The 25,010-nt window shown below is 45.7% G+C and overlaps 1 protein-coding gene across 1 annotated transcript; it reads right to left on the bottom strand.

Moving 5' to 3' along the window:
- Positions 1-2,021: 2,021 nt before the first annotated feature.
- RESP18 (regulated endocrine specific protein 18) lies at positions 2,022-24,577 on the bottom strand. The gene is given in 9 exon segments (XM_047873323.1): positions 2,022-2,072; positions 3,947-4,034; positions 4,422-4,554; positions 5,815-5,919; positions 7,639-7,835; positions 22,076-22,172; positions 23,400-23,504; positions 23,696-23,746; positions 24,460-24,577. Coding segments are annotated over 9 exon segments (945 nt in total).
- Positions 24,578-25,010: the final 433 nt, after the last annotated feature.

Below are 25,010 nucleotides of genomic sequence, written 5' to 3'. Positions count from 1 at the left end.
ATCTTTAAATGAAGAACTTGCTCCAATGTCTGTATTTGTGAACTCATTGGGTAGGGGAAAAAAAGAGCTTCTCTAGATTTTAAATTTATAATAAAGGCCTATTTAAAAGGCAAAACAACAGCAAGAAATTATATACCAGTGTGATTTTCTGTGGGCTATCAAAGTAAAAAATATCTCTCCAAGCCACACTTTTAAAGAGAACAGACTTGCCTTGTTTCTTCTTTACTTTTTAAAACGTGTGACTACTAGAAAATTATATTTTTAGTTTTATTTTTTTGAAAAACTTAAATTACGTATATAATTATAAATTATATTTCTACCAGACAACACTGACTTAGGAAATTCATCCTTTTCCATTCTTATCAGAGAAGACAGCTGGAAGAAGTTGGCATTCACATGACAGAGATAATAGTATATCCTAAAACGGTCTTACTTGAGCTCAAAGAGTTTATAGATATTCTTTTTGTTTTTGAGAGAGAGTGAATGGGGGAGGGCCAGAGAGAGAGGGAGACACAGAATCCGAAGCTGGCTCCAGGCTCTGAGCTGTCAGCACAGAGCCCAATGCAGGCTCGAACTCACAGACCATGAGATCATGACCTGAGCCGAAGTCGGATGCTTAACCGAGCCGCCCAGGTGCCCCGAGTTTGTAGATATTCTTAATTTAATATATCAAATGTACCATCTTTTCCTTTATTTATTACACTTTTGTTTCCTCCTTAAGAAGTCATTTCCAACTATTAGGACATGAAGTTATTCTTGTGCTATCCTCTAAATGCTTTATCTACAAAGTTTTGCAGAATAGAAGTTCAGAGAAGTGAAATAAAACCACCAAATGGCTTTAAGCTGTAGAATAAGTTTCATCATTTAATTGTTCACATTGACCTATAATCCACCTGGATTCTATTTGTGTGTACATTTTAAGTTAAAGTGACAAAGGTGAATTTTTCTTGTAAGGGTACTCCATTGTTTCTGAACTATTTATTGAAAATATTACCTCCTGTCTGCAGGGCCACCTTTATTATAAATAAAGTATCCACATTGTTGTGGACCTATTTCTGGGCACTTTGTTTCATAGGTCTACCTGTATATCCTCACATCAACACCACACTTCCTTAATTACTATAGCTTCTTCATACTAAGTATTGATAGCAGGGAGAGCAAATCATCCATTTCAGAAACATCTTTTCTCCTATTCACTTTTTACATTTTTTACTTTGAGAGGCTCCTAGTTATTGTTTTTTATTATTGAAGTATAACATATCCAATAAAGTATATAAACTTATGTTTATTGCCATATGATTATTAGTATATGCACACATATACTTAGAGAAATCAAATCCTGACACCTGCCCACTTGCTTACACCTGTGAGTATCCAGTGAGTGTGAGAATATTTGAGAAGCATAAAGCTCTGCAAATAGGATATTCTGGTGTTCAGTTGGGCTGAACCTAGTTGGTCAGATTACCCACTCCCTTTTAAGATTTTCAGGTGTCAGGAGGAAACTGGCAGGAGCCATCAAAATGTTTAACGTGTGCACACTTTGGTTATAGCACTTCTCTGTTGATTCTTGGGAGCAGGGTGAGTGGGAGATGGCTGGCAGGGGTGGTAATGCTGGAGATGGAGACCCTCATAAAACAGCAGGGTCCAGCCCTGTCTGACATGGAAGGGTATGCAACTAGACCACACAGTGCAGGCAGGTGTGGGTGGGGAAGGCTGCATTCCAGCTGTGGTCCCACCTCCACTTTCTCCACTTCAGGAATGGTCATTGGAGGGAAGACAAGACAGCATTCCACCAGCACCAAGGAGCTGTGCTCTTTTTCACTGCACCCTTGTTCTGGTCCACCCCTACTCTTCCACTTCAGAGGCTCTGGCCGTGTCCAGACCCCACCCACCCTACCTCAAGACAAATCACAGCAAGAGTTTGCACAAAAGTCCACTTTAATGATCCAGATTTGGGTCATCCTAGAACTGCCCCTCTGGAGGGCAGAGGGCACTGGGGCAGAGAGGCTTCATATGAGGTCTCAATCAGCAACAAGGTTGTGGCCCACAGTGGGGGGTGGCTCAAAGAAGTCCTAAAACAAGAAGAAACAAAGGATTGGAATCAGTATGTGGGAAGGTGGCCTCTTCCTCACCTACTTTCCCTCACAAAATGCTTCAATAACAGCCTGATTTGAGTAAGCTACAATGACTCAGCCCACCCATTGTCTGTCCTTCTGGCTCCCACAGAGTTATCCAGCTCTCCCATGCTTTTCCCTGGGGCTCTGGGCTGGGGAAGAATGGCAGCACCTTGTTTTCATTTACAGAAACACCATGGCAACCATCCTTTGCAAGTGGATCTGTCACCTAGCTCTGGATGCCTTGACCCAGCAACCAATCCAGACTTAGGAAGACCAGCTGCTATCTGATGGAGTGGGGACTGGTTTCCTAGGAGAGCATGCAGGGCTGGAAGCTCCCTGTGGTGCAGGCTTCTTGCAGGCTCTCTGTTTCTATGCTTGCTCTTCTCACAGCCTATACCCCAACATCACAAGAGTGGCCTTTTGAAATCATGTATCACATTATGATTGTTTAGGGCTTCCTTAAAACTTCCCAGTTAACTTGCCACTACATTTAAAATAAAATCCATGAGTCCCTATATGGCCAGTCCTGGGCCTACTTCTCCAACCTAATCTTCTGCCACTGACTTTTCCACCTGTTCCTTTAACCTGAATGGTATACTTGCTTCAGGACATTTGTCACTGCTCTCTGCCTGGGATGACCATCCTTTATACCTTCCTCTGGCTGCCACCTTCTTGTAATTTAGGTCTTAGTCCAAAAAAAAAAAAAAGACTTTTGTTATTGTGGAGGAGTTGGACGTTGGGAACAGCCCAATTCTCACTGCAGTCCCTGAGAGGAAGGGCAGGGGATGTGCCCCTGTGAAATGTCTGGGAATCAGGAGCCCTGGGTCCAGTCTTGGCTTTGCCATGAACCTACTATGTAGCTGTGAGTAAATCCCTTGACCAGCCTGGGCCCCAATGTCTTATCTATAAAGATAGATGGGAGTGCTAGATGGGTGTTTTTAATCTGGATTCTGAAGAGTTTAAGCATCTCAAAGAGATAACCCAGAGCCTTGCCCAGGTGACTTGCCCAGGCCACAGGGTAGCGCAAGGAGGGGAAGGAGTGCTGAATGTGAAGGCCTCTGGACTACCTCTCCCATTTATCCAAAAGAGCTTTGCTATCCCTTGCTGTATGCAAAGGAGTATATGGAGAAAAAGAAAGGACTTTTTAATTGTTTTTAATTTGGAAATTTTAGGGGTGCCTGGCTGGCTTAGTCAATAGAGCATGCGACTCTTGATCTCAGGTTCATGAATTTGAGCTCTGCTTTGGGCATAGAACTCACTATAAATGAATAGATAGATAGATAGATAGATAAACTTGGCAATAAACTTTGCAATTTTCAATGCTTATTTTATTTTGTTTTTTAATGTTTATTTATTTTTGAGAGATGAGAAAGAGAGAGAAAGAGTGAGAGCACAGTGAGGGAGGGGCAGAGAGAGACACAGAGAGACAGAGGATTGATCTGAAGCAGGCTCTGTTGTGACAGCAGTGAGCCCTACATGGGGCTTGAACTTAATGAACTACGAGATCATGACCTGAGTCAAATTCAGGCCCTTAACTGACTGAGACACCCAGGTGCCCCTCAATGCCTATTTTAGACTCAATGCCTATGTACAACCTATAGATAATTTCTTCTTTAGAAGCTTCCACATCTGCCCTCCCAACCTCTCATACTGATACCCCCAGGTGTTTCTGTGAGAGAGAAGGATGGTGGGGGTACCTTTCGATTGGGAAAGGAAAGACCTTCAGCTTATCTGTTCACACCGCAATATTCATTCCCTTCATAGCTGCCTCCCTCATTTCAACAGGTTCTTGGTGATTCCAAACTCCTGAGAAAAAGTCAATCCCTTACCTTGACAGGGTTGGTCACCTCTCGTTTCAGGGTCTTCAGATCCACTTTGGAGGTAAAACATTGATCCCTGTTCACTTTGGCCATTGGGCTCTGGGAGGGGGGAAGCCAGAAATCAAGAAGAAGGCAGAAAAGGATGACAGGGCTCCAGAAGGGAAAGGGTAGGATCCAAAGTCAGGGATTTAAAATGCTTGAGAAGACACATAAGTCTTACCTTGGGGAATAGGAGTCAAAGTTTCTCCTCTTGCTTGCCCCTAGAAGAGACAGGGATGACAGATGGGAGGTAGGCCTGCTAACATCCATCTCTCCCTTTGCAGATATCACTAATGGCTAATGGAGCTGTTTTTTGTGGAGCCTAGACAAAACATCCAGATCATTCTCATAGTCCTGCCAGCAGTTCTTACCTGCAGTTTTAATATCTGTTCTCTCTCTGCTGTCTGTCTGCTAGATGTGTGGATCAACCATAGGCCTTTCATACCTTATCCCAGTGGTTTTGGTGGGAAAGGTTGCCTATCCATGCCTCAGACATGGATCTTGGGGGTAGAATCTGCTGATGTGCCCCATCCTCTGGGTCATCACACCCTGGGTGATGTCATCCTTCCAGAACAAACCTGCAGGGTGAAAGGATGTGGTGAATTGACACCTGGGACACTGACAGCTCGGAGCCTGAAGCCTGCTTTGGATTCTGTGTCTCCCTCTGTCTCTGCCCCTCCCCTGCTTGTGCTATGTCTCTCTCTCAAAAATAAATAAACATTAAATTTAGAAAAAAAAAAGTTGCTTAGCATAGTGCCTGGTGTGCAATAAATTTTCAACTAGGATTATATTCTGTTTGCTGGTTCATTTGATGCTATTGTGAGGATTAAAAGAGATTAGGGATGTAAAGAGTGCTTAGAAAACTCTTAGGAAGCGATTCCCAAACTTTAGTGTGCATTGGAACTTCCTTGTTAAAACACAAATTACTGTTTCCCACCCCCAGAGTTCTTGATTCAGTAGATCTGGGGTGAAGCTCAAGAATCAGCATTTCTTTTTTTTTTTTTTTAATTTTTTTTCAACGTTTTTTATTTTTATTTTTGGGACAGAGAGAAACAGAGCATGAACGGGGGAGGGGCAGAGAGAGAGGGAGACACAGCATCGGAAACAGGGTCCAGGCTCTGAGCCATCAGCCCAGAGCCTGATGCGGGGCTCGAACTCACGCACCGCGAGATCGTGACCTGGCTGAAGTCGGACGCTTAACCGACTGCGCCACCCAGGCGCCCCAAGAATTAGCATTTCTAACAAGTTCTTTGGTGGTGCTGATGCTCCTGGTCCTGGGATGCACTTTGAGAACCGCTGCTCTAAGGCATTACACACATATTAGACATCAGCAGTAGTACCAATCATATGAATTCAAGGTAGATTTCCTATCTGACCCTCCCCCATTCATTAAATTCTGCTCTAAGGAAGCATCAGCCATCTGTCTCCAAGGGACTTTCCATTCCCTTTCATTCCTCCTCTCTACTAGTCATCCATTTGCTGTGCTTCCTACTCAGAGGCTGAGGGTGTGTGTGTGTTCTGGCTGAGAACTTAAGGATTCCTGGCTGTGGAAAAACTCAGATAGCACTATGGGTTGGAGCTCATCAGAAGGAGTTGGATGCTGGCTTGTTCTAGAAGCCTCTGCTGGGTTCTTCCAGGGTGATCAAGGGCAAACAGTCCACCTATCCAACTCCACCCCCATTGCAGTCATACCCCCTTCTCCATGAGGTGAGCATGACAGGAAAGTTTCAAGTAGAGAAATCTGAGAAAGAAAGCCCATCCACAGATCAAACAGCCTCTCACTCACCCACCCCAATTTTCTGATCAGGCTGCAGCCTCTCTTCCCAGTCCGTACTCACTTAGGGGCACAATCTGCTGGAGTACAACTTGCAAGTGCTGGAAGACTGTAGAGACAAATCCTTGGAGGGGCCAGAGCTTCCCCACTCCCACTTGGCCCTGACCACCTAAGGGCAGAATGGTGGAATCAGCAAGAGAGCTTGGCCAGAAGCTTTTTAAATCCCAGTTGAAGAAAAGCAGCTGTTTTTCACTATCACCCCTGGGTTCCCTGGTTTCTGTTCCTCTCACCAGACCCTTCTTCCTTACAAATCCTCCTTCTTTTCATTTTTCCCTCCCCACCCCCCCATCACCACCTGACCTGTTCTTCAGCACCTGCACCTCATTTTCCCTTGATGCCATTTTCCAGGTAAGAGCTTGCAAGCAAAGCAGCCTGTGGAGGATGAACTAAGAAGACACTCAGAAAGCTACACACCTGGGATGGATAATCAGGTGATAAGTGGGGCATGGGAAGCAGGTGAGCTGCATCTCAAAGAAGGCCTGAAATCCTGGAGGGGATTAGAACGGAGGCCTGGAATCCTTAGAGGAAGGAAGTATTGGTAAGTACAGGATTTGTGTGTCTGGATCCTTGTCCAGAAAACCAGTTTGTCTAACTGCATAGGAGAAGGACAGGGTGTGGGGGAGAACAATCCCTAATGCTATAACACTTTCATTATTCCGGGTAGATGGGGTAGAGTTGGCAGAGTCCATTTTTTTTTTTTTAATATATAATGGAATTACCATGAGTCATTATGGACAGGCATTAAAAAGGAATTGTCCTCTGGAATCAAATGGATCCCCATACCAATTCCCTGCCTTTAGGAAGGAGTAGAACCTCCAGCAGCCTACTGAGAAAGATAAGAACTTCTTCTGGAAGGGGAGATCATTGTCTGAGGCATTGATCCCAGGACTGATAGGAAAACTGGTGACCTGGACACCCTCTGCCAGAACCCACAAAGCACCTGGCGCTGTCCGTGGTGCTGAGGGGTGGCCGAAACCTGACTTGGAAGAGCCGTCTGAGCGGCAAAGAAGGCGAGGCATCCCTACAAGAACGTCCCCCCCCACCCCGGCCGCCCCCCGCCCCTCCACCACCACACACACACACTCCTCCAGTCAACCGCCACCAGGCCTCCTCCCACAGTTCTTCACGAGTCCTCCGCATTGGCCTGTAAATCCAAGAATCGTCAGACTAGGAGTTTGCGCCCTCTTCCCCACGCTCTTGGCACTGGAATCCTCGAGTCTGCGCAGTCAGTCTCTGGCTGCTCAGACGTGAGTCAGCGCTGGTCTCCCCCGAGGGCGCTGAGTGGAGGGAGAGGAAGAAGGATGGGCCTTTTCCCCTCCATTCTCTTTTACCCCAGCCTAGCCTTCTCCTTCTTATCAGAAATTAGATCGCAGACGCCAGGCTCTGAGGGCTTATGATGAATCCCTGGCTCGTTTCTCGGCTCAGCTTTCTCTCTGGAGTCAGGATGCCCTTACCCGTGGGTCCCTGCTCCTATTGTCCAGAGATCCTGCCTATCCCTCAGCTCCTGGCATCTCTCTTCCTTGGTCCCTCGGTGCGTCTTCTCCTGTACCGGCATAGGCGGGGCTTACTTCCCTCTGCCCACTCATTTTCCCGTTCTCCTTCACAATCTTCCCTGAGTTCGCTTCTCTTAGGTCCAGATCCCACATGCGGATCCCCACTCCAAGGCTGCGTCTCTTTCTACGAGATGCTCCCACATTTGTCTCTTTTCACGTTCTCAGACACATACTTTTCCTCCTAAGTTCCTAACCTTGAGGCCCCCGACCCACTTCTCTCAGGATCGCTCTCTGGCCTGCCCTTCCCCACCCCCTCCCCCAGGTTTCCTCCTGACCGTGGCCACTAATGTCGCTGCAGCCCCCTGGGCGGCTGTTCAGCAGCACGAAGCAGAGGAGCAGCGGAAGCCCCCCAGAACCCCTAGGCCACAGTAGGTGCTGCATTCTCCCGGGATCAGCGCGTTCACTCCCTTCCTAAGTTGCAGAGAAAGTAGAGACAGCAGCAGGAGGGGCTAAACAGGACTGTAGCTTCCCACTCGCAGCGAGGGTTGGATCTGCACAACCCTCCCTTGGCAGCTTGGCCAATCGCGGGCGGGCCCTGTCCCCTGCGGACGCGTAGCCAACTCCTCCCCTTGTTTTTTTTTTTTTTTTGGTTGTGTGTGTTTGGTTGGTTTTTTTTTTTTTTTTTTTTTTTTTTTTTTTTTTACCGCCCCCAGAACCATCCTAACATCCCCAGGCGCCCGCTTTTTTACGTTAATCAGGTCCCAAGGACTAATGCTTCTACTCCTAGCCCCAAAGTTGTAGAAACAGATTGCACGTTAAGATGTGGGTGGGAACTGTACCTGCCCCATAAGTTTGTTATGACGATTAAATATGAACATCCAGTGGACAGTAAACACTCGACGTAATTAGTCTATTTTTATTATCCTTGATGCTTACTCTACCCTCAGCTCCTAAAAATCCTCAACATACTTGCATTCAACCCGCAAAATATATTGCACATCCACCCACTTCTCTCCACATCCACTGTCATTGCCTTGGTTCAAACCTCCATATTCTTTGATAACTAACAAGCGAACTGAACTCTTGGCTTCCATTCTTTTTAAACAAATTTTTAAAAATGTTTATTTATTTTTGAAAGAGAGGGAGTATGAGCTGGAGAGGGGGAGGGGCAGAGAGAGAGGAAAACACGGAATCCAAAGCAGGCTCCAGGCACAGAGCCTGAGGAGAGGCTCAAACCGAGGAACCATGTGATCATGACCTGAGCAGAAGTTGGAAGCCTTACCCAGCTTCTGAGCCACCCAGGCGCCCCTCTTGCTTCCATTCTTGTAGTTAGAGGCCAGTGTGTGAGCTTTCTAAACCCTAGACTGGCATTTCAATATTTTTTCATTAGGCCCAACAAATTTATTATGAAAATTCTCAAATATTAAAAAAGAAGAATCTAGGGGCGCCTGAGTGGCTCAGTTTGTTAAGCGTCCGACTTTGGCTCAGGTCATGATCTCATGGTCCACGGGTTCGAGCCCTGTGTCGGTGCTGACAGCTCAGAGCCTGGAGCCTGCCTTGGATTCTGTGCTCCCCCCTCCCTCTGCCCCTCCCCCACTCGCGCTGTCTCCCTCTATCTCTAAAAACTAAGTGTTAAAAAAATTTTTTTTGAAGAATCTAATGAACTCATATATGTACCACCCAGACTGAACAATTATTAAGATTTTGTCAGGATTGCTTCTTTTTCTTGATGGAGTATTTAAAAGTAACTTACAGGGGCACCTGGGTGATTCAGTCGGCTAAGCTTCAGACTCTTGATTTCAGCTCAGGTCATGATCTCAAGGTGCAGGGGATCCAGCCCAGCAACCAGCACGATGCTGATGGTGAGAAGCCTGCTTGGGATTCTCTCTCCCTGTCTCTTTCTGTCCCTCCCCAGCTTTCGCACGTGCTTACTCTCTCTCTCTCTCTCAAAATAAATAAGCGTTAAAAAAGAAATAAATAAAAATAATTTGCAGACATCATGACATTTCACTCCTAAATAATTTAATATGCATCTCTTAGAATTAACAATAGTTTCCTATATAACCACAATACCAGACATCTGTAGTAGGCTGAATAATGGTCCCTAAATGTGTCCATGTCAGAGTCCCTTGGAGCCTGTGAATGTTACTTTATATGGTAAAAGGGACTTTGCAGTGTGATTAACCTTAGAAGGTGATTAACCTCAGATGAGATTATCTTTGGATTTTCCAGGTGTGCCCTGTATAATTACCAGAGTCTTTGTAAGAGAGGAGAGTCAGTAGTGGGAGATGTGACATTGGAAGAGGTTTGGATAGATGTCAGGAAGAAGCCACAAGCCAAGGAATGCAAACAGCCTCTAGAAGCTGAAAAAGGCAGGAAAATGGATTCTTCCTTTAAGACTCCCGAAGGAACACAGCCTTGCTGACATCTTGATTTTAGACTTCTGACTTCCAGACAGTGAGTTTAACAAATTTGTGTAGTTTTAAGCCACTAAGTTTGAAGTGATTTGTTATAGCAGCAATTGGATAAGAACATAACAACTAAACATGTTTATAATTCCCTAATACTCACAGTTCTCTGGTACTTCTAGATACAACTCATTTATCAGATAAATGGTTTGTGAATATTTTCTCCAACTCTGAGCATTTCATTTTAATTTTCTTACTGTGTCTTTTGAAGAACAAAATATTTTCATTTTGAGGAAGTACAATTTATCAATTTTATCTTTTTATGGCAAATGCTTTCTGTTTCTTAAAAATGTTTCACAACCCAAACCTACCAAGATTTTTCTCCTGTTTTCTTCACAACATTTGGTTGTACTCCTTCATCGAGTCAGTCAGAAAGCATTTCCTCTTTTGCTATTCTGTGAAAGGCTTTGTACATGATTGATATTACTTCTTCAAGCATTTGGGCCCAGAGTTTCTTTGTGAGAAAGTTTTATTACAATTTAATTTCTTCAGCTATTCAAGATACCCTATTTCTTTTCATGTCTGTTTTGGAAACTTGAATTTTTCAAGAAATTTGTCCCTGACATTTAAGTTATCACATATTATTTCCCTTTATTTTCTTTGGGTCTCATTTCCTTTATTTTTCGAACGTCCTGAGTTGATAGTTTATCATTGATTTATATGTTTTCTTTTTTTTAATTTTTAAAAATGTTTTATTTACTTTTGAGACAGAGAGAGACAGAGCATGAGCAGGGGAGGGGCAGAGAGAGAGAGCGAGACACAGAATTTGAAGCGGGCTCCAGGCTCTAGGTTTGTCAGCACAGTGCCCAACGGTGGGGCTCGAACTCATGAACCAGGAGATCATGACCTGAGCCGAAGTCGCACGCTCAACCGACTGAGCCACCCAGGTGCCCCACATGTTTTCTTCTTCACAGTAAATGCATGTACAGCTACACATTTCCCTCTAAGCATTACTTTTTTGTGTTTTAATTATCAAGTGGTTAATATTTTCTAATTTTTCTTGCAACTTCTTAGACCCATGGATCACTTGGAAGGATGTTGCAATTAAGGACTTTTTAGGTTTTTTTCTTTATTTATATTTTCTTTATTTTTTATTAATTTTTTTAATGTTCACATATTTTTGAGGAAGAGAGAGAGAGAGAGAGAGAGAGACAGAATGTGAGCAGGGGAGGGGCAGAGAGAGGGAGACAGAGCTGTCACAGCTGCGACAGCTGTGTGTTGTCAGCACAGAGTCTGATGCCGGGCTTGAACTCGCAAACCATGAGATCATGACCTGAGCCGAAGTCTGTCGTCCAACCGACTGAGCCACCCAGGCTCCCCTGTCATTATATTTAAAGTATATGTCTTATAAACAAGATATAGTTTGATTCTGTTTTGTTTTGTTGTGTTTGTAAATCCAGACTGGCAATCTCTACCTTTTGATTGGATTGTTTAATAGTTCCTTACATTTAATGTAATTATTGATATGTTTGGGATTAGTTCTGCTACCTTGTTATTTGTTTTTTATTTGTCTTACCCATTTTCCATTGTTTCTCCTCTCCTTTCTTTTGGAATAATCAAGTAATTTTTAGTATTCAACTTCATTGACTTTTTAGCTATTCATCTTTATATTGTATTGTTTTTTAAAGTTTATTTATTTATTTTGAGAGAGAGAGAAAGAGAGTGAGCAGGGGAGGGGCAGAGAGAAAGGGAGAGAGAAACCCAAGCAGGCTCTGCACTGTCAGCACAGAGCCTGAAGTGTGGCTTGAACTCATGAACTATGAGAAGACTAGTTAAGGCGGGAGCATTTTAGTTCTGTTCTTAATCCTAGGCTGTATCCCTTAGTGCTGTGACATTGTGCTTACACCTAGAATTTGGTCCTTTTGGGATTTTACTGAAAACCCCAAGGCGTTTACCAAGACCTTCTAATTTCATGGGTCCTGAACCCCACGTTTGGTCTCCTTAACACACTGTGGCAGCTTCCAAAATCCCTGTTCAGATATTTGACTTTTCCACTAGATTCCTTGAAATCTCTTCCTGAACATGTGCCATTTAAAAGGTAGTTAAGTATTTGAAGGAAATTTGTGTGTGGATTTTGGGGTTCACCTCTCTGTAGCTCACACAGTTCCCAGATTTCTTCCTCGTTTCCAGCTGCTCTGTCATTTCTGTGTTCCAGCCTGTGTTTCCGAGGCCCGTCAGACTGCCACTTTCCTGCCCATGCTCTATTTCCCCATGTGCTGTAGGGAAACATGAAGTGTCCTTAGGAGGAAAGCCTGTTAAATGTGGGACTCACCTGTGGACTCTGTTTTTTTCAAGGATTATATTCCCTCTAGTTTTTCTTGCTTTTGGTTGGTCTCCATGCTTTCAAACACTTATTTTTATATTTTGTCTCGAGTACATATGTTCAATGTTCGAGACTAACACAAACTATTTTGTCATACCAGGAGCTGGAAGTTTATGTGGTTATCACGGACTTGGGTTATACATGATATTTGAAAATTATTTACAGGAATAATTTGAGGCCTAAGAGCAAATGAGTATGAATCTGCTTTGAGAAATATAATGCTGTAGGAAAACAGAACATTCTGGTCTTTGGGTGGGTTGAACAGAGGTCACTCAGCTTTTCTCCCTTCTAAGATGTCAAACTACCAGGGAAATTGGAGGGGGCCTTAATGTTGAGAGTAGTAACCTCAGAAGACAAAGCAGGTTCTCAGGCCTATTGGGCCTGGAGTTCAAGGGAGGAACTTCCTTTCCCAAGGGGAAAATAACCACCAGAAAGGGTGGTGGGTGGGTGAGGAATGACTGCAGTTCAGCTGTGGTTCTACTCTACCTTGCATTCATGTTATGAATGATGACTAGAAGGAGAAAGGAACCAAAAGCCAGGCTGCCACCCCCACCACGAATATCTTCTCTATTCTGGCCCTCCATATTTTCCTTCAGAGGCTCTCGTTGGAGCCCACAGAAAGAGTTTTGATAAAAACGCACTTTAAAAATCCCAAAACGGGTTGTCCTAGACCTGCCCTTCTAGATGCCAATGCAGGGTGTAGGGATGGGGATACCTTAATCAGCTACAAAGTTTTGCTCAGAGGAGGAAGAAGTTTAAAAAGCTCTAAAGTGGAAGGAAACATGGGATTTGCAATTTGTGTGGATATATGCTGGAGGACTCCCTCATCTACAGCATAAAACATCTCCCCCCTCCCAATAAATAATAAGCTCTAATAGTAGTCCTGATTTGGGCAAGTCCTAAGGCATAGTGACTTAGCAACTGCCTGACAGCTGGCCTCCCCTTGGGTCCAGTATCTGATCTTCTCTTCCCTCCCCTCATTTCCCCATAGCTTTAGAGTTAGTCAAAGACCCTGACTTGGAGAAGAGCGGCAGATTCTTTTATGCATACTTTAGCACCATGGCAACCAGTTCTCATTGTGGGGATTAGTCATTTAGGGCTGCTGATGTCACCACAGCGACCAATCCAGGCAGATGAAGCATGGTTACCATGGTGACAGGAGGCCGGAGCTGTTTCCTTGGAGACCATAAGGGTCTGGATTCTGCCTGAAGTTCAGGCTGTCTCTGGGTAGAGTACATGGCCAGCTAGAGATACTCAGCTCTATGCAATGCCTAGTCCAAGCTACCAGTGTCCCCCTGGACAAAAACAATACTTCTTAACAGGCCTGTCTTTTCCACTCTTGTCCTCTATCAATACGTTATCCAGCAGTAGTAGGGTGGTCTTTTAAAATTGTACATCACATCATTCTATTCATTTCCTTAAAATCCCTAGTGATTTTCTTCTGTCCTTTGGTTTTTTTTTAAGTTTATTTATTTATTTGTGGCGGCAGGAAGGGGAGGAGGCAGAGGGACAGGGAGAAAGAGAATCCCTGAAGGCCGAGTCTGCCTTCAGCGCAGAACCCAGCTTGAGACTCAATCCCATAAACTGTGAGATTATGACCTCAGCTGAAATCAAGAGTTCAATGCTTAACCAACTGAGCCACCCAGGATACCCTCTTTTGCCCTTTGTATAAGATCTAGACTCTTTACTACTAGCTGAAAAGCCCCAAATGGTCAGTTTTGGGTCTACTTCTCCAACTGCATTTCTTACCACTAGCTGTTCTGTTTGTTCCTCTAATGTGCTATTTTAGAACCAAAAAAATCCAATAACCAAAATAAAAACTTGCTGGATGGGCTCAGTAACAGAATAGGAATACAGAAGAAAGTATCTGTTAACTTGAAGATGGACCAATAGAAGTGATCCAATCAGAACAACAGAGACAAAAACATTGGAGAAAAAAGTAAACAGAGCCTCAGCGACCTGTGGGACAATACTAAAAGTCTAACATTCATGTCATTGGAGTCCCAGAAGGAGAAGGGTAGTACATTAAAAATATTTGAAGAAAAAAAAATTTGAAGAAATAATGGCTGAAAACTTCCCAAATTTGTCAAAAGCCACAAACCTACAGATCCAATAAGTTCAGTGAACTTCAAATGAAACCAGTAACGAAAGGGTTAATGGGGCAGATAAGCACAGCTGCAACTTTTTAGCCCAAATCTCCTTGTTCTCAGAATGCTGTCCGCCACCATGGTTCTATAAGATGATACAAGGATATTCTGACACCATGATAACCAAGTGTTGATTTAGTTTTGCAAAGACTCAAGGTTTAACCAAGAAGCTGGCCAGAGCCAGTCAGGATTAGCAGCCACCTCTTCGAAATGAGAGAGCAAAATGAAATTAATTGTCTTGTACTTAGTAACTTCCTTTATTATTTTTCTTTTTCAAGTTTTTATTTAAATTCCAGCTAGTTAACATACAATGAATATTAGTTTCAGGTGTAGGATTTAGTGACTCATCACTTACATACAACACCCAGGGCTCATTGCAAGTGTCCTCTTTAATCCCCATCATCTATTTAAACCATCCCCCCTGCCACCTCCCCTCCAGTGACCCACAGTTTGTTCACTATAGTTAAAAGTCTGTTTTCTGGTTTGCCTCTGTCTTTTTTTCCCCCAATGTTCAACTGTTTTGTTTCTTAAATTCCATATATGAGTTAAATCATATGGTATTTATCTTTCTCTGACTGACTTATTTCACTTTGTACAATATTCTCTAACTTCCTTTATTTTTGAGTCATGAAGCTTCTCTCTCCTTTACCCAGACCCCTTTCCACTTGCCTTTAAAAATCCCTGACCCTTGGGGCACCTGAGTGGCTCAGTTGGTCAAACGTCTGACTTCAGCTCAGGTCATGGTCTTGCAGTCTGTGAGTTCGAGCCCCACATCAGGCTATGTGCTGACAGCTCAGATCCTGGAGTCTGCTTCGGATTCTGTGTCTTCCTCTCTCTCTGCCCCTCCCATACTCACACTCTGTCTCTCTCTCTCTGTCAAAAATAAAATTTAAAAACATAAAAAAAATTTTTTTTTAAATCCCTGGTCCTTCCCCTCTGAGGAGGCAAATTTGAGTATGCCCTTTCAACTCTTAATTTGGCTGCCTCTTGAATAAACCCTTTCCTTGCTACAAACTTGATGTCTCAGTGATTGGCCTTTACCTGCATCAGGCAGATGAACTGGAGTTTGTTTACATGAACAAGATAAGCTTGAAAAATCCATGCCTTGACACATCATAATCAAACTTCTAAAAGCTGAAAACAAAGACAAAATCTGGAAAACAGCCAGAGAAAAACAACTCATCACTTATAGAACAATAATCCAAATGATTGTGGATTTTTCATTATCATCTATGGGGGACAGAAGGAAATGGAATAACATTTTAAAAGTAGTGAAAGAAAAGAGCTGTCAACCCAGTATTCTATACCAAGCAAAATATACTTCAGGAACGAAGGTGAAACAAAGATGGAGAAAAACTAATTTGTAGCCAGCAGACCTGCTCTAAAGAATTGCTAAAGGAAATTCTTCAGATAAAAAGGAAATGATTTCAGAAGGAAATCCAGAACATCAAGAATGGAGACAGTAATCAAAATGGGAACTATCTGGGTAAATATATTCTTCTCCTTTTGAATTACTTGCAATATGTTTGATGGTTCAAAGCAAAAGTTATTAGCAGTGTCTGATAGAGTTTCAAATGTATGTAGATGTAACTGATTCTAATCGACAGCTGCAACATAAAAGCCAGAGAGGGAAGGAACATATGCTAGTAAGATCTCTGCATTTGGCTCAAAATGGTAAGATCATAAGCAGACTGTGAAAAGTTAAATGTGTATACTCAGATCCTTAGAGCAACCACTTGAAAAGTATAGAAAGATAATGAAAAATACAATTGCTAAATTAAAATAGAATATTGAAAAGTGTTTCAATAACCCCAAATAAGGAAGGAAAGAATGCACACAATTATGGAGGTTGAGAAATCCCACAGTTTGCTGTCTGCAAGCAGAGAACCAGGAAAGCTGGTGGTGTAATTTAGTTTGAGTCCCAAGACTTGAGAACCAGGTGAGCTGATGATATGAGTTCCAATCTGAGTCCTGATGTCCAGGGGCAGGAGAAGACATATGTCCCAGCTCAAGCAGAGAGCAGAGTCACCCTCCCTCCACCTTTTTGTTCTGTTTGGGTCCTCCATAGATTGGATGATGCCCCCCCCCCCCCCGCGTTAATGAGGGCATCTTCTTTGCTCAATCTACTAATTCAAATGCTGTTCTCTTTCAGAGACATCCTCATAGACGCACTCAGATATAATGTTTTACCATCTATCTAGGAACCCCTTTGCCCAGTCAAAGTGACACATAAAATTAACCATCACAATGGGCAACTGGGAATGAACCCTGTTGGGGACCCCTGAGGATCTGTGTAGAACTTGTCTCAGATTTACCCCACCAGGGATGGATCTGCAGGAGTATATATCTACTAAACTCAATCCTTAACTGCCTCTGGAAGTGTTAATTCCAAGAAATCTCAGAGTTGTCTTGAGCACAGATAGGCAAGTTTCTCTAGCATTCTAGAATACCCACAGGACAAGAAGTAGAGTCTCAGCTTGAGGTGGGAAGCTGTCAGCTTGTATAGACACTGTCTACCTGCAGTTCACAGATGAACTCAGAGATGGGGCAGGGGATATGAAGCAGGGCATCTGCATGGTGTGCTACACAGGTGTTCAATGAATATCTATTGCATGAATATGTTATATGTATGTCTTACTTCCCTAAGCTTCAGTTGCCTTGAGGCAGGAACCATGAATTGTGGTGGCCAGACACAGTGAATGTATGATGAGGAAAAGTAGGGTAGGTGGTAGGGGTCAAGCTAGCTAATAAAAACTAGGTATAGGGGTGCCTGGCTATCTCAGTTGGTTAAGCATCTGACTTCAGCTCAGGTCATGATCTCAGAGTTTGTGGGTTCGAGCCCTGCATCAGGCTTCGTGCTAACAGCATGCAGCCTGCTTGGCATTCTCTCTCTTTCTCTCTCTCGGCCCCTCCCCTGATCATGTTCTCTCTCTTTCACTCTCAAAATAAATAAATAAAGTTAAAAAAAACTAGGCATAGGTAAATATGTTGAGTATTATGTTTAGTTATGTCCTTAGATGCACAGATGCAGGGGATAGGACATGCATTGGAAGCATGAGTAAGCCTGATTTGCCAGAGGAGGGTGTCTTAGTTTCCCTGGGTTCTATAAGTAAGCAGATCCTATGGTCTGAATGTTTGTGTGCCCCCAAAATTAATATGTTGAAATCCTAACCCTCAAGGTGATAGGAAAGTATTTGGAAGTGGGGCCTTTGTGAAGTGATTAGGTCTTAAGGATGGACCTCTCATGAATGGGATTAGTACCCTTATAAAAGAAATCCCAGACAGATCTGTCCCTCTTCCACCATGTGAGTACACAGTGAAAGACATTGTCTGTGAACCAGGAAGCAGGTCTTCACCAGACACCGATTCTGCCAGCACCTCATTGGCTTCCCAGCCTCTAGAACTGTGAGAGGGGCACCTGGATGGCTCAGTCGGTTGAGCATCCAACTTTGGCTCAGGTCATGATCTCACGCTTCATGAGTTTGAGCCTTTCATCGGGCTCTCTGCTATGATGAGAGAGAGAGAGAGACAAGTTAAATGTATATACTCAGATCCCCAGAGCAATCACTTAAAAAGTACAGAAAGATAATAAAAAACACAATTGTTACATTAAAATAGAATGCTGGAAAGTGTTTCAATAACCCCAAATAAGGACGGAAAGGATGCACACAATATGGAGGCTAAGAAATACCTAACATTCCAGAGGTATTTTTGAAACCTTAACCCTCAAGGGCTTAAGGAAAGAAAGCAAGAAAGCAAGAAAGCAAGAAAGAAAGAAAATTCATTTATTACATTATTTATAAACATTAAAAAATTAAATTTAAACATTTAAAAAATTAAAACTGTGAGAAATGAATTTCTGTTGTTGATAAACCACACAGTTTACAGTATTTTGTTACAGCAGCCTGAACACACTAAGACAGTAGGATTGGCACCTTCCCCTGTGTTCCCATCTGTGAGGATCAAATGAGCTAGGCGCTGTGAGAAATACAAAGCTTGAGGCATGAGATGTCTGGAGTTCGGTTGGATTGAGCGACGGTGGCTGGTCCCCCTCCCCCCGGGGCAAAGTGACCACAGGGTATCAGAGCGTTAAATGTGCAAAGCATTTAGTCACAGAATTCTGTGTGGGTTCTTGGGTTTGGGGCTGGCGTAACTGCTCTGTAGGGGACCCCAATGCTCAGATGGTGCCATGAACCTCAAAGGCAGACCAAGGTCCCAGGCCTTGCAGACCCAAGGTCTGGAAGGAAGACTTTCCTTCCACGAGTGGAAGGAAGGGAGACCAAGAAGATACATTTGAAGGCTGCGGGTGGGGATGGCTGATCCTCCAGCTGTCAGTCCATCTGCCTTAGAAGTAATCCGTAGGGGGAGGAAGGGATCAGAACCCATGCATTGGGTGCAACCAGGGTTGTGTTCTCTGAACCCCACACCCCAACTTTTCCTGTGTTCCGATCCTAGGTCTCTCACCTCAGAGACTCCCGTCAGGTCCAAACCCTCCCCATCCTGCCTCCAGACAAGTCTGTAGAAAGAGTTTGCTTGAAAATCAGCTTTAATGATCCAGATCCAAATTTGGGTCAGCCTGAAAATGCCCTTCTTCTTCTTTTTTAGTTTATTTTATTTTTAAATGTTTTTATTTATTTTTTAGAGAGAGAGAGAGAGACTGAGCATGAGCAGGGGAGGGGCAGAGAGAAAGGGAGACACAGAATCCAAAGCAGGCTCCAGGCTCTGAGCTGTCAGCAGAGAGCCCAATGCAGGGCTTGAACTCACAAACCGTGAGATTATGACCTAAGCCAAAGTCAGATGCTTAACCAACTGAACCATCCAGGTGCCCCTTCTTCTTTTTTTTTTTTTTAAGTTTATTTATTTTGAGAGAGAGAGACAGCATGAGCAGGGCAGGGGCAGAGAGAAAGGGAGAGAGAGAATCCCAAGCAGGCTCCACACTGTCAGCACAGAGCCCAACATGGGGCTCAAACCCATGAACCATGAGATCATGGCCTGAGCTGAAACCAAGAGTCAGGGGCTTAACCGACTGAGCCGCCCAGGTGCCCCCTGAAATTGCCCTTCTTGAGAGCACCAGGAAGGTGTGGGGGATGGAAGGTTTCCCCCTCAGGTCTTAATCAGCTGCGAGGTTGTGACTTGTGACTCAGACTAGGGAATAGCTCAAAGACATTCTAAAATGGGAAGAAACAAGGAATTTTTTTTTCAACTTTTTTTTTTTGGGGGGGGACAGAGAGAGACAGAGCATGAACGGGGGAGGGGCAGAGAGAGAGGGAGACACAGAATCGGAAACAGGCTCCAGGCTCCGAGCCATCAGCCCAGAGCCCGACGCGGGGCTCGAACTCACGGACCGTGAGATCGTGACCTGGCTGAAGTCGGACGCTTAACCGACTGCGCCACCCAGGCGCCCCAGAAACAAGGAATTTTTAATGAATACACTGACTTCCGTCCCCATCCCTCCCCACCAAATTCAGAGCAAGTCTCCATAGCAGTCTTAATGTGAATAAGCCTTGAGACAAGGGACTCAGGCACTGTAAGACTACAGGCCTTTCCCTGGTCCCTATCTCTAATTCTATCTCCTTCAAGGGATTTTCCATTAGACACAGGGCTGGTTGGTCCCCTGAGCCTGAAGGAGAATGGCAGTTCCTTGTTTGCACACTTGATAGAACCATGGCAACCAGTCCCCATCACAGGGTCAGTCACAGGACCAACGATGTGGTCCAGCAACCAATCCAAGCTAAGGAGGCCTGGCTGCCATGGTGACAGAGATGGGGACCAGTTTTTTTGAAAGGGGTAAAAGGCTAGAGCACTTCTGAGGTGCAGGCTGCCTCTGGATGGAGTCCAGCTAAGAGGTTCCCAGCAACGCTGCCCCGATCTTCGTCTAAGGTACCACCAGATCCCACCTGGACAACTCAGTAGCCCCAGACAGTTCTACTTGGTTCTACTCTTGTCCATTTTATAATCCATTTTCCAGCAGCGTCACTATGTCTTTATAGAATGGTAATCATATCGCCTTTCTCTTGCTGATGATTTCCCACTACACTTTGAACAAAACCCAAACCCGTCTATAGACCTGAGTAGTCCTGGGCCTATTCTGCTGCCATAAGTCTTTCTGTTTGTTCTCCTAAGGAGCCCTGCAATCTCACCTGAGGGCAGTTGTATTTGTAATTCTCTCTGCCTTGGGGATTCTTCCTCCAGATCTTCTGCCGGCTGCTTCCAGGATGTCTTTTAGGTCAAACTTCTAATGTCACCTCCTCAGGCTATCCTCAGTGTGGAGAAGTCTGATGTGTCAAGCAGCCCAACCTCTATGGGGGCCCCAGAGAGGAAGGGTGGGGCTGCGGTGGGGGAAGGTTGGTGGGGGGACCTGGTCTGGCCCTGCTCTATGCCTGCCCACTCAGTTTCTCAGCTGTAAAGATGGATGGATAACTAAGAGGTGGGCAGTTTTCTACCTGGGCTCCAGAGAGCTCAAGGGTCCAAGGGGATGCTCGAGAACCTTGCCAGGTGACTTCCTCCACACCACTGAGAAGAGCAAGGGGGAGGCTGAATGTGAGGCGCTCTGGGTACTCCTCTCCCATTTAAGGATCTTCATATCTATGTTTATATGTGTATGTATAAATGTGTGTGTGTGTGTGTGTGTGTGTGTGTATACCGAAAGAGAGAGAGAGAGGGAGAAATGTATACAGATACACGGCTATGGATGGATGGGCAAGGTGAGGATTTGGAGTCATGTCATACGCAAGATTTTCTTAGAAAACCAGGGAGCCCATATATATATTTTAAGTTGTGAAACCTCTCAAGTAGATTTCTGCAGGCCCTTCAAGTTCTGTGACTGTGCTTGATCTTACAAAGCAAGAGTCCACTGCAGGCCCCCAGCCCCTTGCAATCCCCAGTTGCTGAAATCCGTGAAAAGCTGTCTGTGAGAGAGAAAGTGGGGGCGCCCTCCAGTGGGCAAAGGGAGAATTTCCCCTCAATCCAGCAACCGCTGGCATTGTTCATATATTGTCTTTGATCCACACAGCAACACCGGAAGGGTCGTCTTTATTACCATTCCCATTTTACAGATGTGGAAGAAGGGACTTGAAGAGCCTAGGTAATGTGTCCAAGGTCACGGCTGGGCAGTGGCAGGGTGAAGATTGGGCTGGCTCTGTTCTTTTCCATCCTCCAGGCCCTCTCTTCCAGAAGGTTCTCCATCAGTCTCAGTGAAATCATTCCTTATCAACCAATGTCTATCCCCTCCTTCACCCTGTCTCCCTCTGTAAACAGGCCCTTGGTGGGCTCAGCGTTCCTGGACAAGGGCAGGCCTTCACCTACAGTGGGGCCTTGCTGTGGTTGGTCATCTCTTGCTTGGTTCAGGACCTCCGAAACCATTCTAGAGTTCAAGCATTGTTCCTTGTTCACCTTGGTCACTGGGCTCTGAGGGGAAGGAAAACAGGAGTCAAGGGTGAAGAGAAAATGGCGAAAAGGCCCAGAGGAAAAGAGATGATATCCAAATGAAGAATTTCAAAATCCCCGAGGGACTCTCACCTTAGGGAACAGCAATTAGAGCTTCCCTTTGCACCTGTCCCTAGAAGGCAAAGACCAAGCCAGGGATAACACATAGTAGCCATGCATCCCAATTCTCTCCCTTTGTGGACATCACTAAGGTATCATGGGATTGCTTCTGGCTGAAACCAGACAGGCGCTCTCTTCATCCTACTCACTGGACTTCTGACAGCTCCTACTGGCATCCCTGACACTCCTTCCCTTCCCAGTTGCTCTGTCTACCAGACACGTGCAGTGTGGACAGACCACAGGCCTCACACACCTCAGCGTGGTGGTTTTGGTGGGAAAGGCTGTCTACCCATCCCTCATGTAGGTCTCTGAGGCGTGGAGCCTGGGCATGTGCTCCATCTTCTGGGTCTTTACATCTTGAGTGACATCATCCTTCCAGAACAGTCCTGCAGAAAGAAAGGGAGGAGTGTAAGTTGACCTTGGGACAGTTGGATTGGCCTACCCCAGAAACCAGAGAGCGATTGGCATTTCTGCTTTCCGTAAAGTACATAAGGGCCACGGGGCACTGGAGGGATCCAGAGACAGTCTGGGGTACAGGGCTTTGCCTTCTGCCCACCTCAGCACTGGAATCCCTGCTCTTACTGGTTCTGTGACCCTTAACTTAACTGGGAACTTAATTAAATTGGCCGAGCTTTAGTTGTCTCATCCATGAAATGATGAACCATTGTTGAGAGAATTACAGGAGGTAATCCATGTAAGTTTCTTAGCATGGTGCTTGGTGAGCGATAAGTAGCCAAATGTGAATTTAACAATCGTGCTGTTATGAGGACCAAATGGAAGTGGAGGACATACGCAGTGTTTCTAAAACTCTAAGGCATTGCTCGCACATCATACACTATGATCATTAATAGCAGTAATTCGAACTCCAAGCAGATCTCCCTTCTGAACCCTGCAATCATGAAACCCGGCTTTCAAGGAGGATCAGAAACGTTTCCCCAAGGAATCCCCTCCCATTCTGCACCCCCATCTGTCATGCTTCTATTTGCCATACACTCTGAGCTGTCTACTCCCCCAATTCAGAGTCTGGAATATGTATACAGGAGGGAGAGGTTCTGACTGGGGACCCCATGATTCCTGGCCCTGAGCACTCGGATAGCACAGGGCAGAGGGGCATAGGGCTAGTCCCAAGGAGATGGATGTTGAACTCTTCCAGGGACTTCTAATTGCCTCTACTGTGCTCCTCTAAAGAAGGTAAGTAAGGGGTGCCTGGGTGGCTCAGTGGAGTGTCTGACTTTGGCTCAGGTCATGATCTTACGGTTTGGTTTGTGAGTTCGAGCCCAACATTGGTGGGGCAGGACCCGATGCACCGACATCTGTCAGCACAGAGCCCACTTCGGATCCTCTGTCTCTCCCCACCCCCACCTCCCCACTTGCACGCGCTCTCTCTCAAAAATAACAAATATTTTTTAAAAATAAAGAGAAGACAAGTGACAACAGCGTCCCCACGAAGGCTGGGAGACCACCACCCATTTTGCTCAGGGTCTGAGCAGGTGAGGCTCCAGAGGTGAGGATGAAGAGAAAAGTTCAGGCAGAGAAATCTGTGGAAGGAGCTTTTAATGTCAAGGTGGGGATCCCACAGCCCAGCCTCTCTCTTCCAGCTCTTCTGGTCTCACCTTGAGGCATGAGCCACTGAAGCACATCTTGCCAGTATCGGAAGACCAGCTTGACGACTCCTTGCCAGGACCTGGGTGGCTGCATGCCCACCTGGGGCTGTCCCTCTAAGGGTACAGAATGGCATTAGCAGGGAGCTTGGCCAAAAGCCTTCAAGAGGGCCTGGTTGCAGAAAAGCAGTACCCTCTCCACCATCAAGCTCAGATTCCCCCCCCCCCCCCCCCCCCCCCCCCGCTTCCCAGTTATCAGCTCTCCCTCCATCACACCTTTTCCTCTTTACCCTCTGGGTCTCACTCACCCTTGGCACAGACTTCCAGGTAAGAGCAGAGTCTTCGGGCAAAGAGACAGCCTGTGAATGGACAGGTGAGCAGAGCCTCAGAGGGCTACAAAACTTGAATGGACAGACAGGCGGACAGCGTAGGGATGGGGGAAGAAGTTTGCTTCCTGGGTGGAGAGCTGGAAAGACTTCCAGAATCCTTGGAAGTATAAAGCCTGGGGGCTGGGTTCAGACTGTTAAGCCCTGGGATCCCAGGTTCTTGTCCTGAAAGCCACAGTACCCAGCTACACAATGTGAGGAATAACTTTTCTACCATACAGACCCCTCCTCAGTCCAGGTAGATGGGGTGGGAGTGGGGGGAAGTCCAGGAGGTGAAAGGGTTCAGGCATCTGCACAGGGCCTGACTCCCCTCCGCACCCTTCCAGCACTCTGCAGAGCCCCAGGCCCTCAGGAAGACCTCTGCATTGGTCTCCAAGTTCAAGGACGCGGAGGACAAGTGGAGAGGGAGGCACACGGCTGTGGGGAAGCCTAGGCGTCCTCCCGCAGACCCCCCCCTCCCCCCCCCCCCCCCCCCCCCCCCCGCCAACCTACCTCCCCAGGGAGGAGGGTAAGCCCAGGCACCTGGCTCCAGTCAGGCCTCATCCCGAGGTCAAGACTGGATGCCTGCCCCTGTCCCCGCCCCGTGCTTGCTGACTTTACCCACCCGACACGGTTCGCCCTGCTTCGTGCACCAACCGCTCCCGCAGCCCCCACTTCCCAGACCTTCCCCCAGCTTTCCTCCTGACCGTGGGGACTAATGGCGTCCCAGCCCCCAGGGCAGCTGCTCAACAGCAGGAAGCAAAGCATCAGACGCATCCCCGCAGGTCCCCGGGCCCCCCGCGCCCGCCGCGCCCGCTGCTGCATGGTTGCTCTGGCGCGCCGGCTCCACCGCTCCAACCGCGGCGGCCAAGGCCAGACGCCAGCGACAACTGCGAGCGCCCCTCTCCGGCAGCTCGGCCAATGGCAGCGGCTGGTGACGAGGCCCCCAACCCCGGCTCTTCCCCGTCTCGCCGACAGAGTTCTGCTATTACCAGTTGAATATTCATGTTTTATGCCCATTTCTTCACTGGATTATTTGTTTTTCGGGTGTGGAGTTTGGTGAGTTCTTTATCGATTTTGGATACTAGCCCTTGTCGGATATGTCATTTGCAAATATCTTTAACCGTTGGTTGCCTTTTAGTTTTGTTGATTGTTTCCTTTGTAGTGCAGAAGCTTTTTATCTTGATGAGGTCCCAATAATTCAATTTTGCTTTTAATTCCCTTGCCTTTGGAGATGTGTCAAGTAAGAAATTGCTGC

This window comes from Prionailurus viverrinus, chromosome C1, assembly GCF_022837055.1.
Source record: "Prionailurus viverrinus isolate Anna chromosome C1, UM_Priviv_1.0, whole genome shotgun sequence".
Taxonomy (NCBI): Eukaryota; Metazoa; Chordata; class Mammalia; order Carnivora; family Felidae; genus Prionailurus; species Prionailurus viverrinus.
Note: the sequence above shows the minus strand (reverse complement) of the source record. Positions and strands in the feature narration are given on the sequence as shown.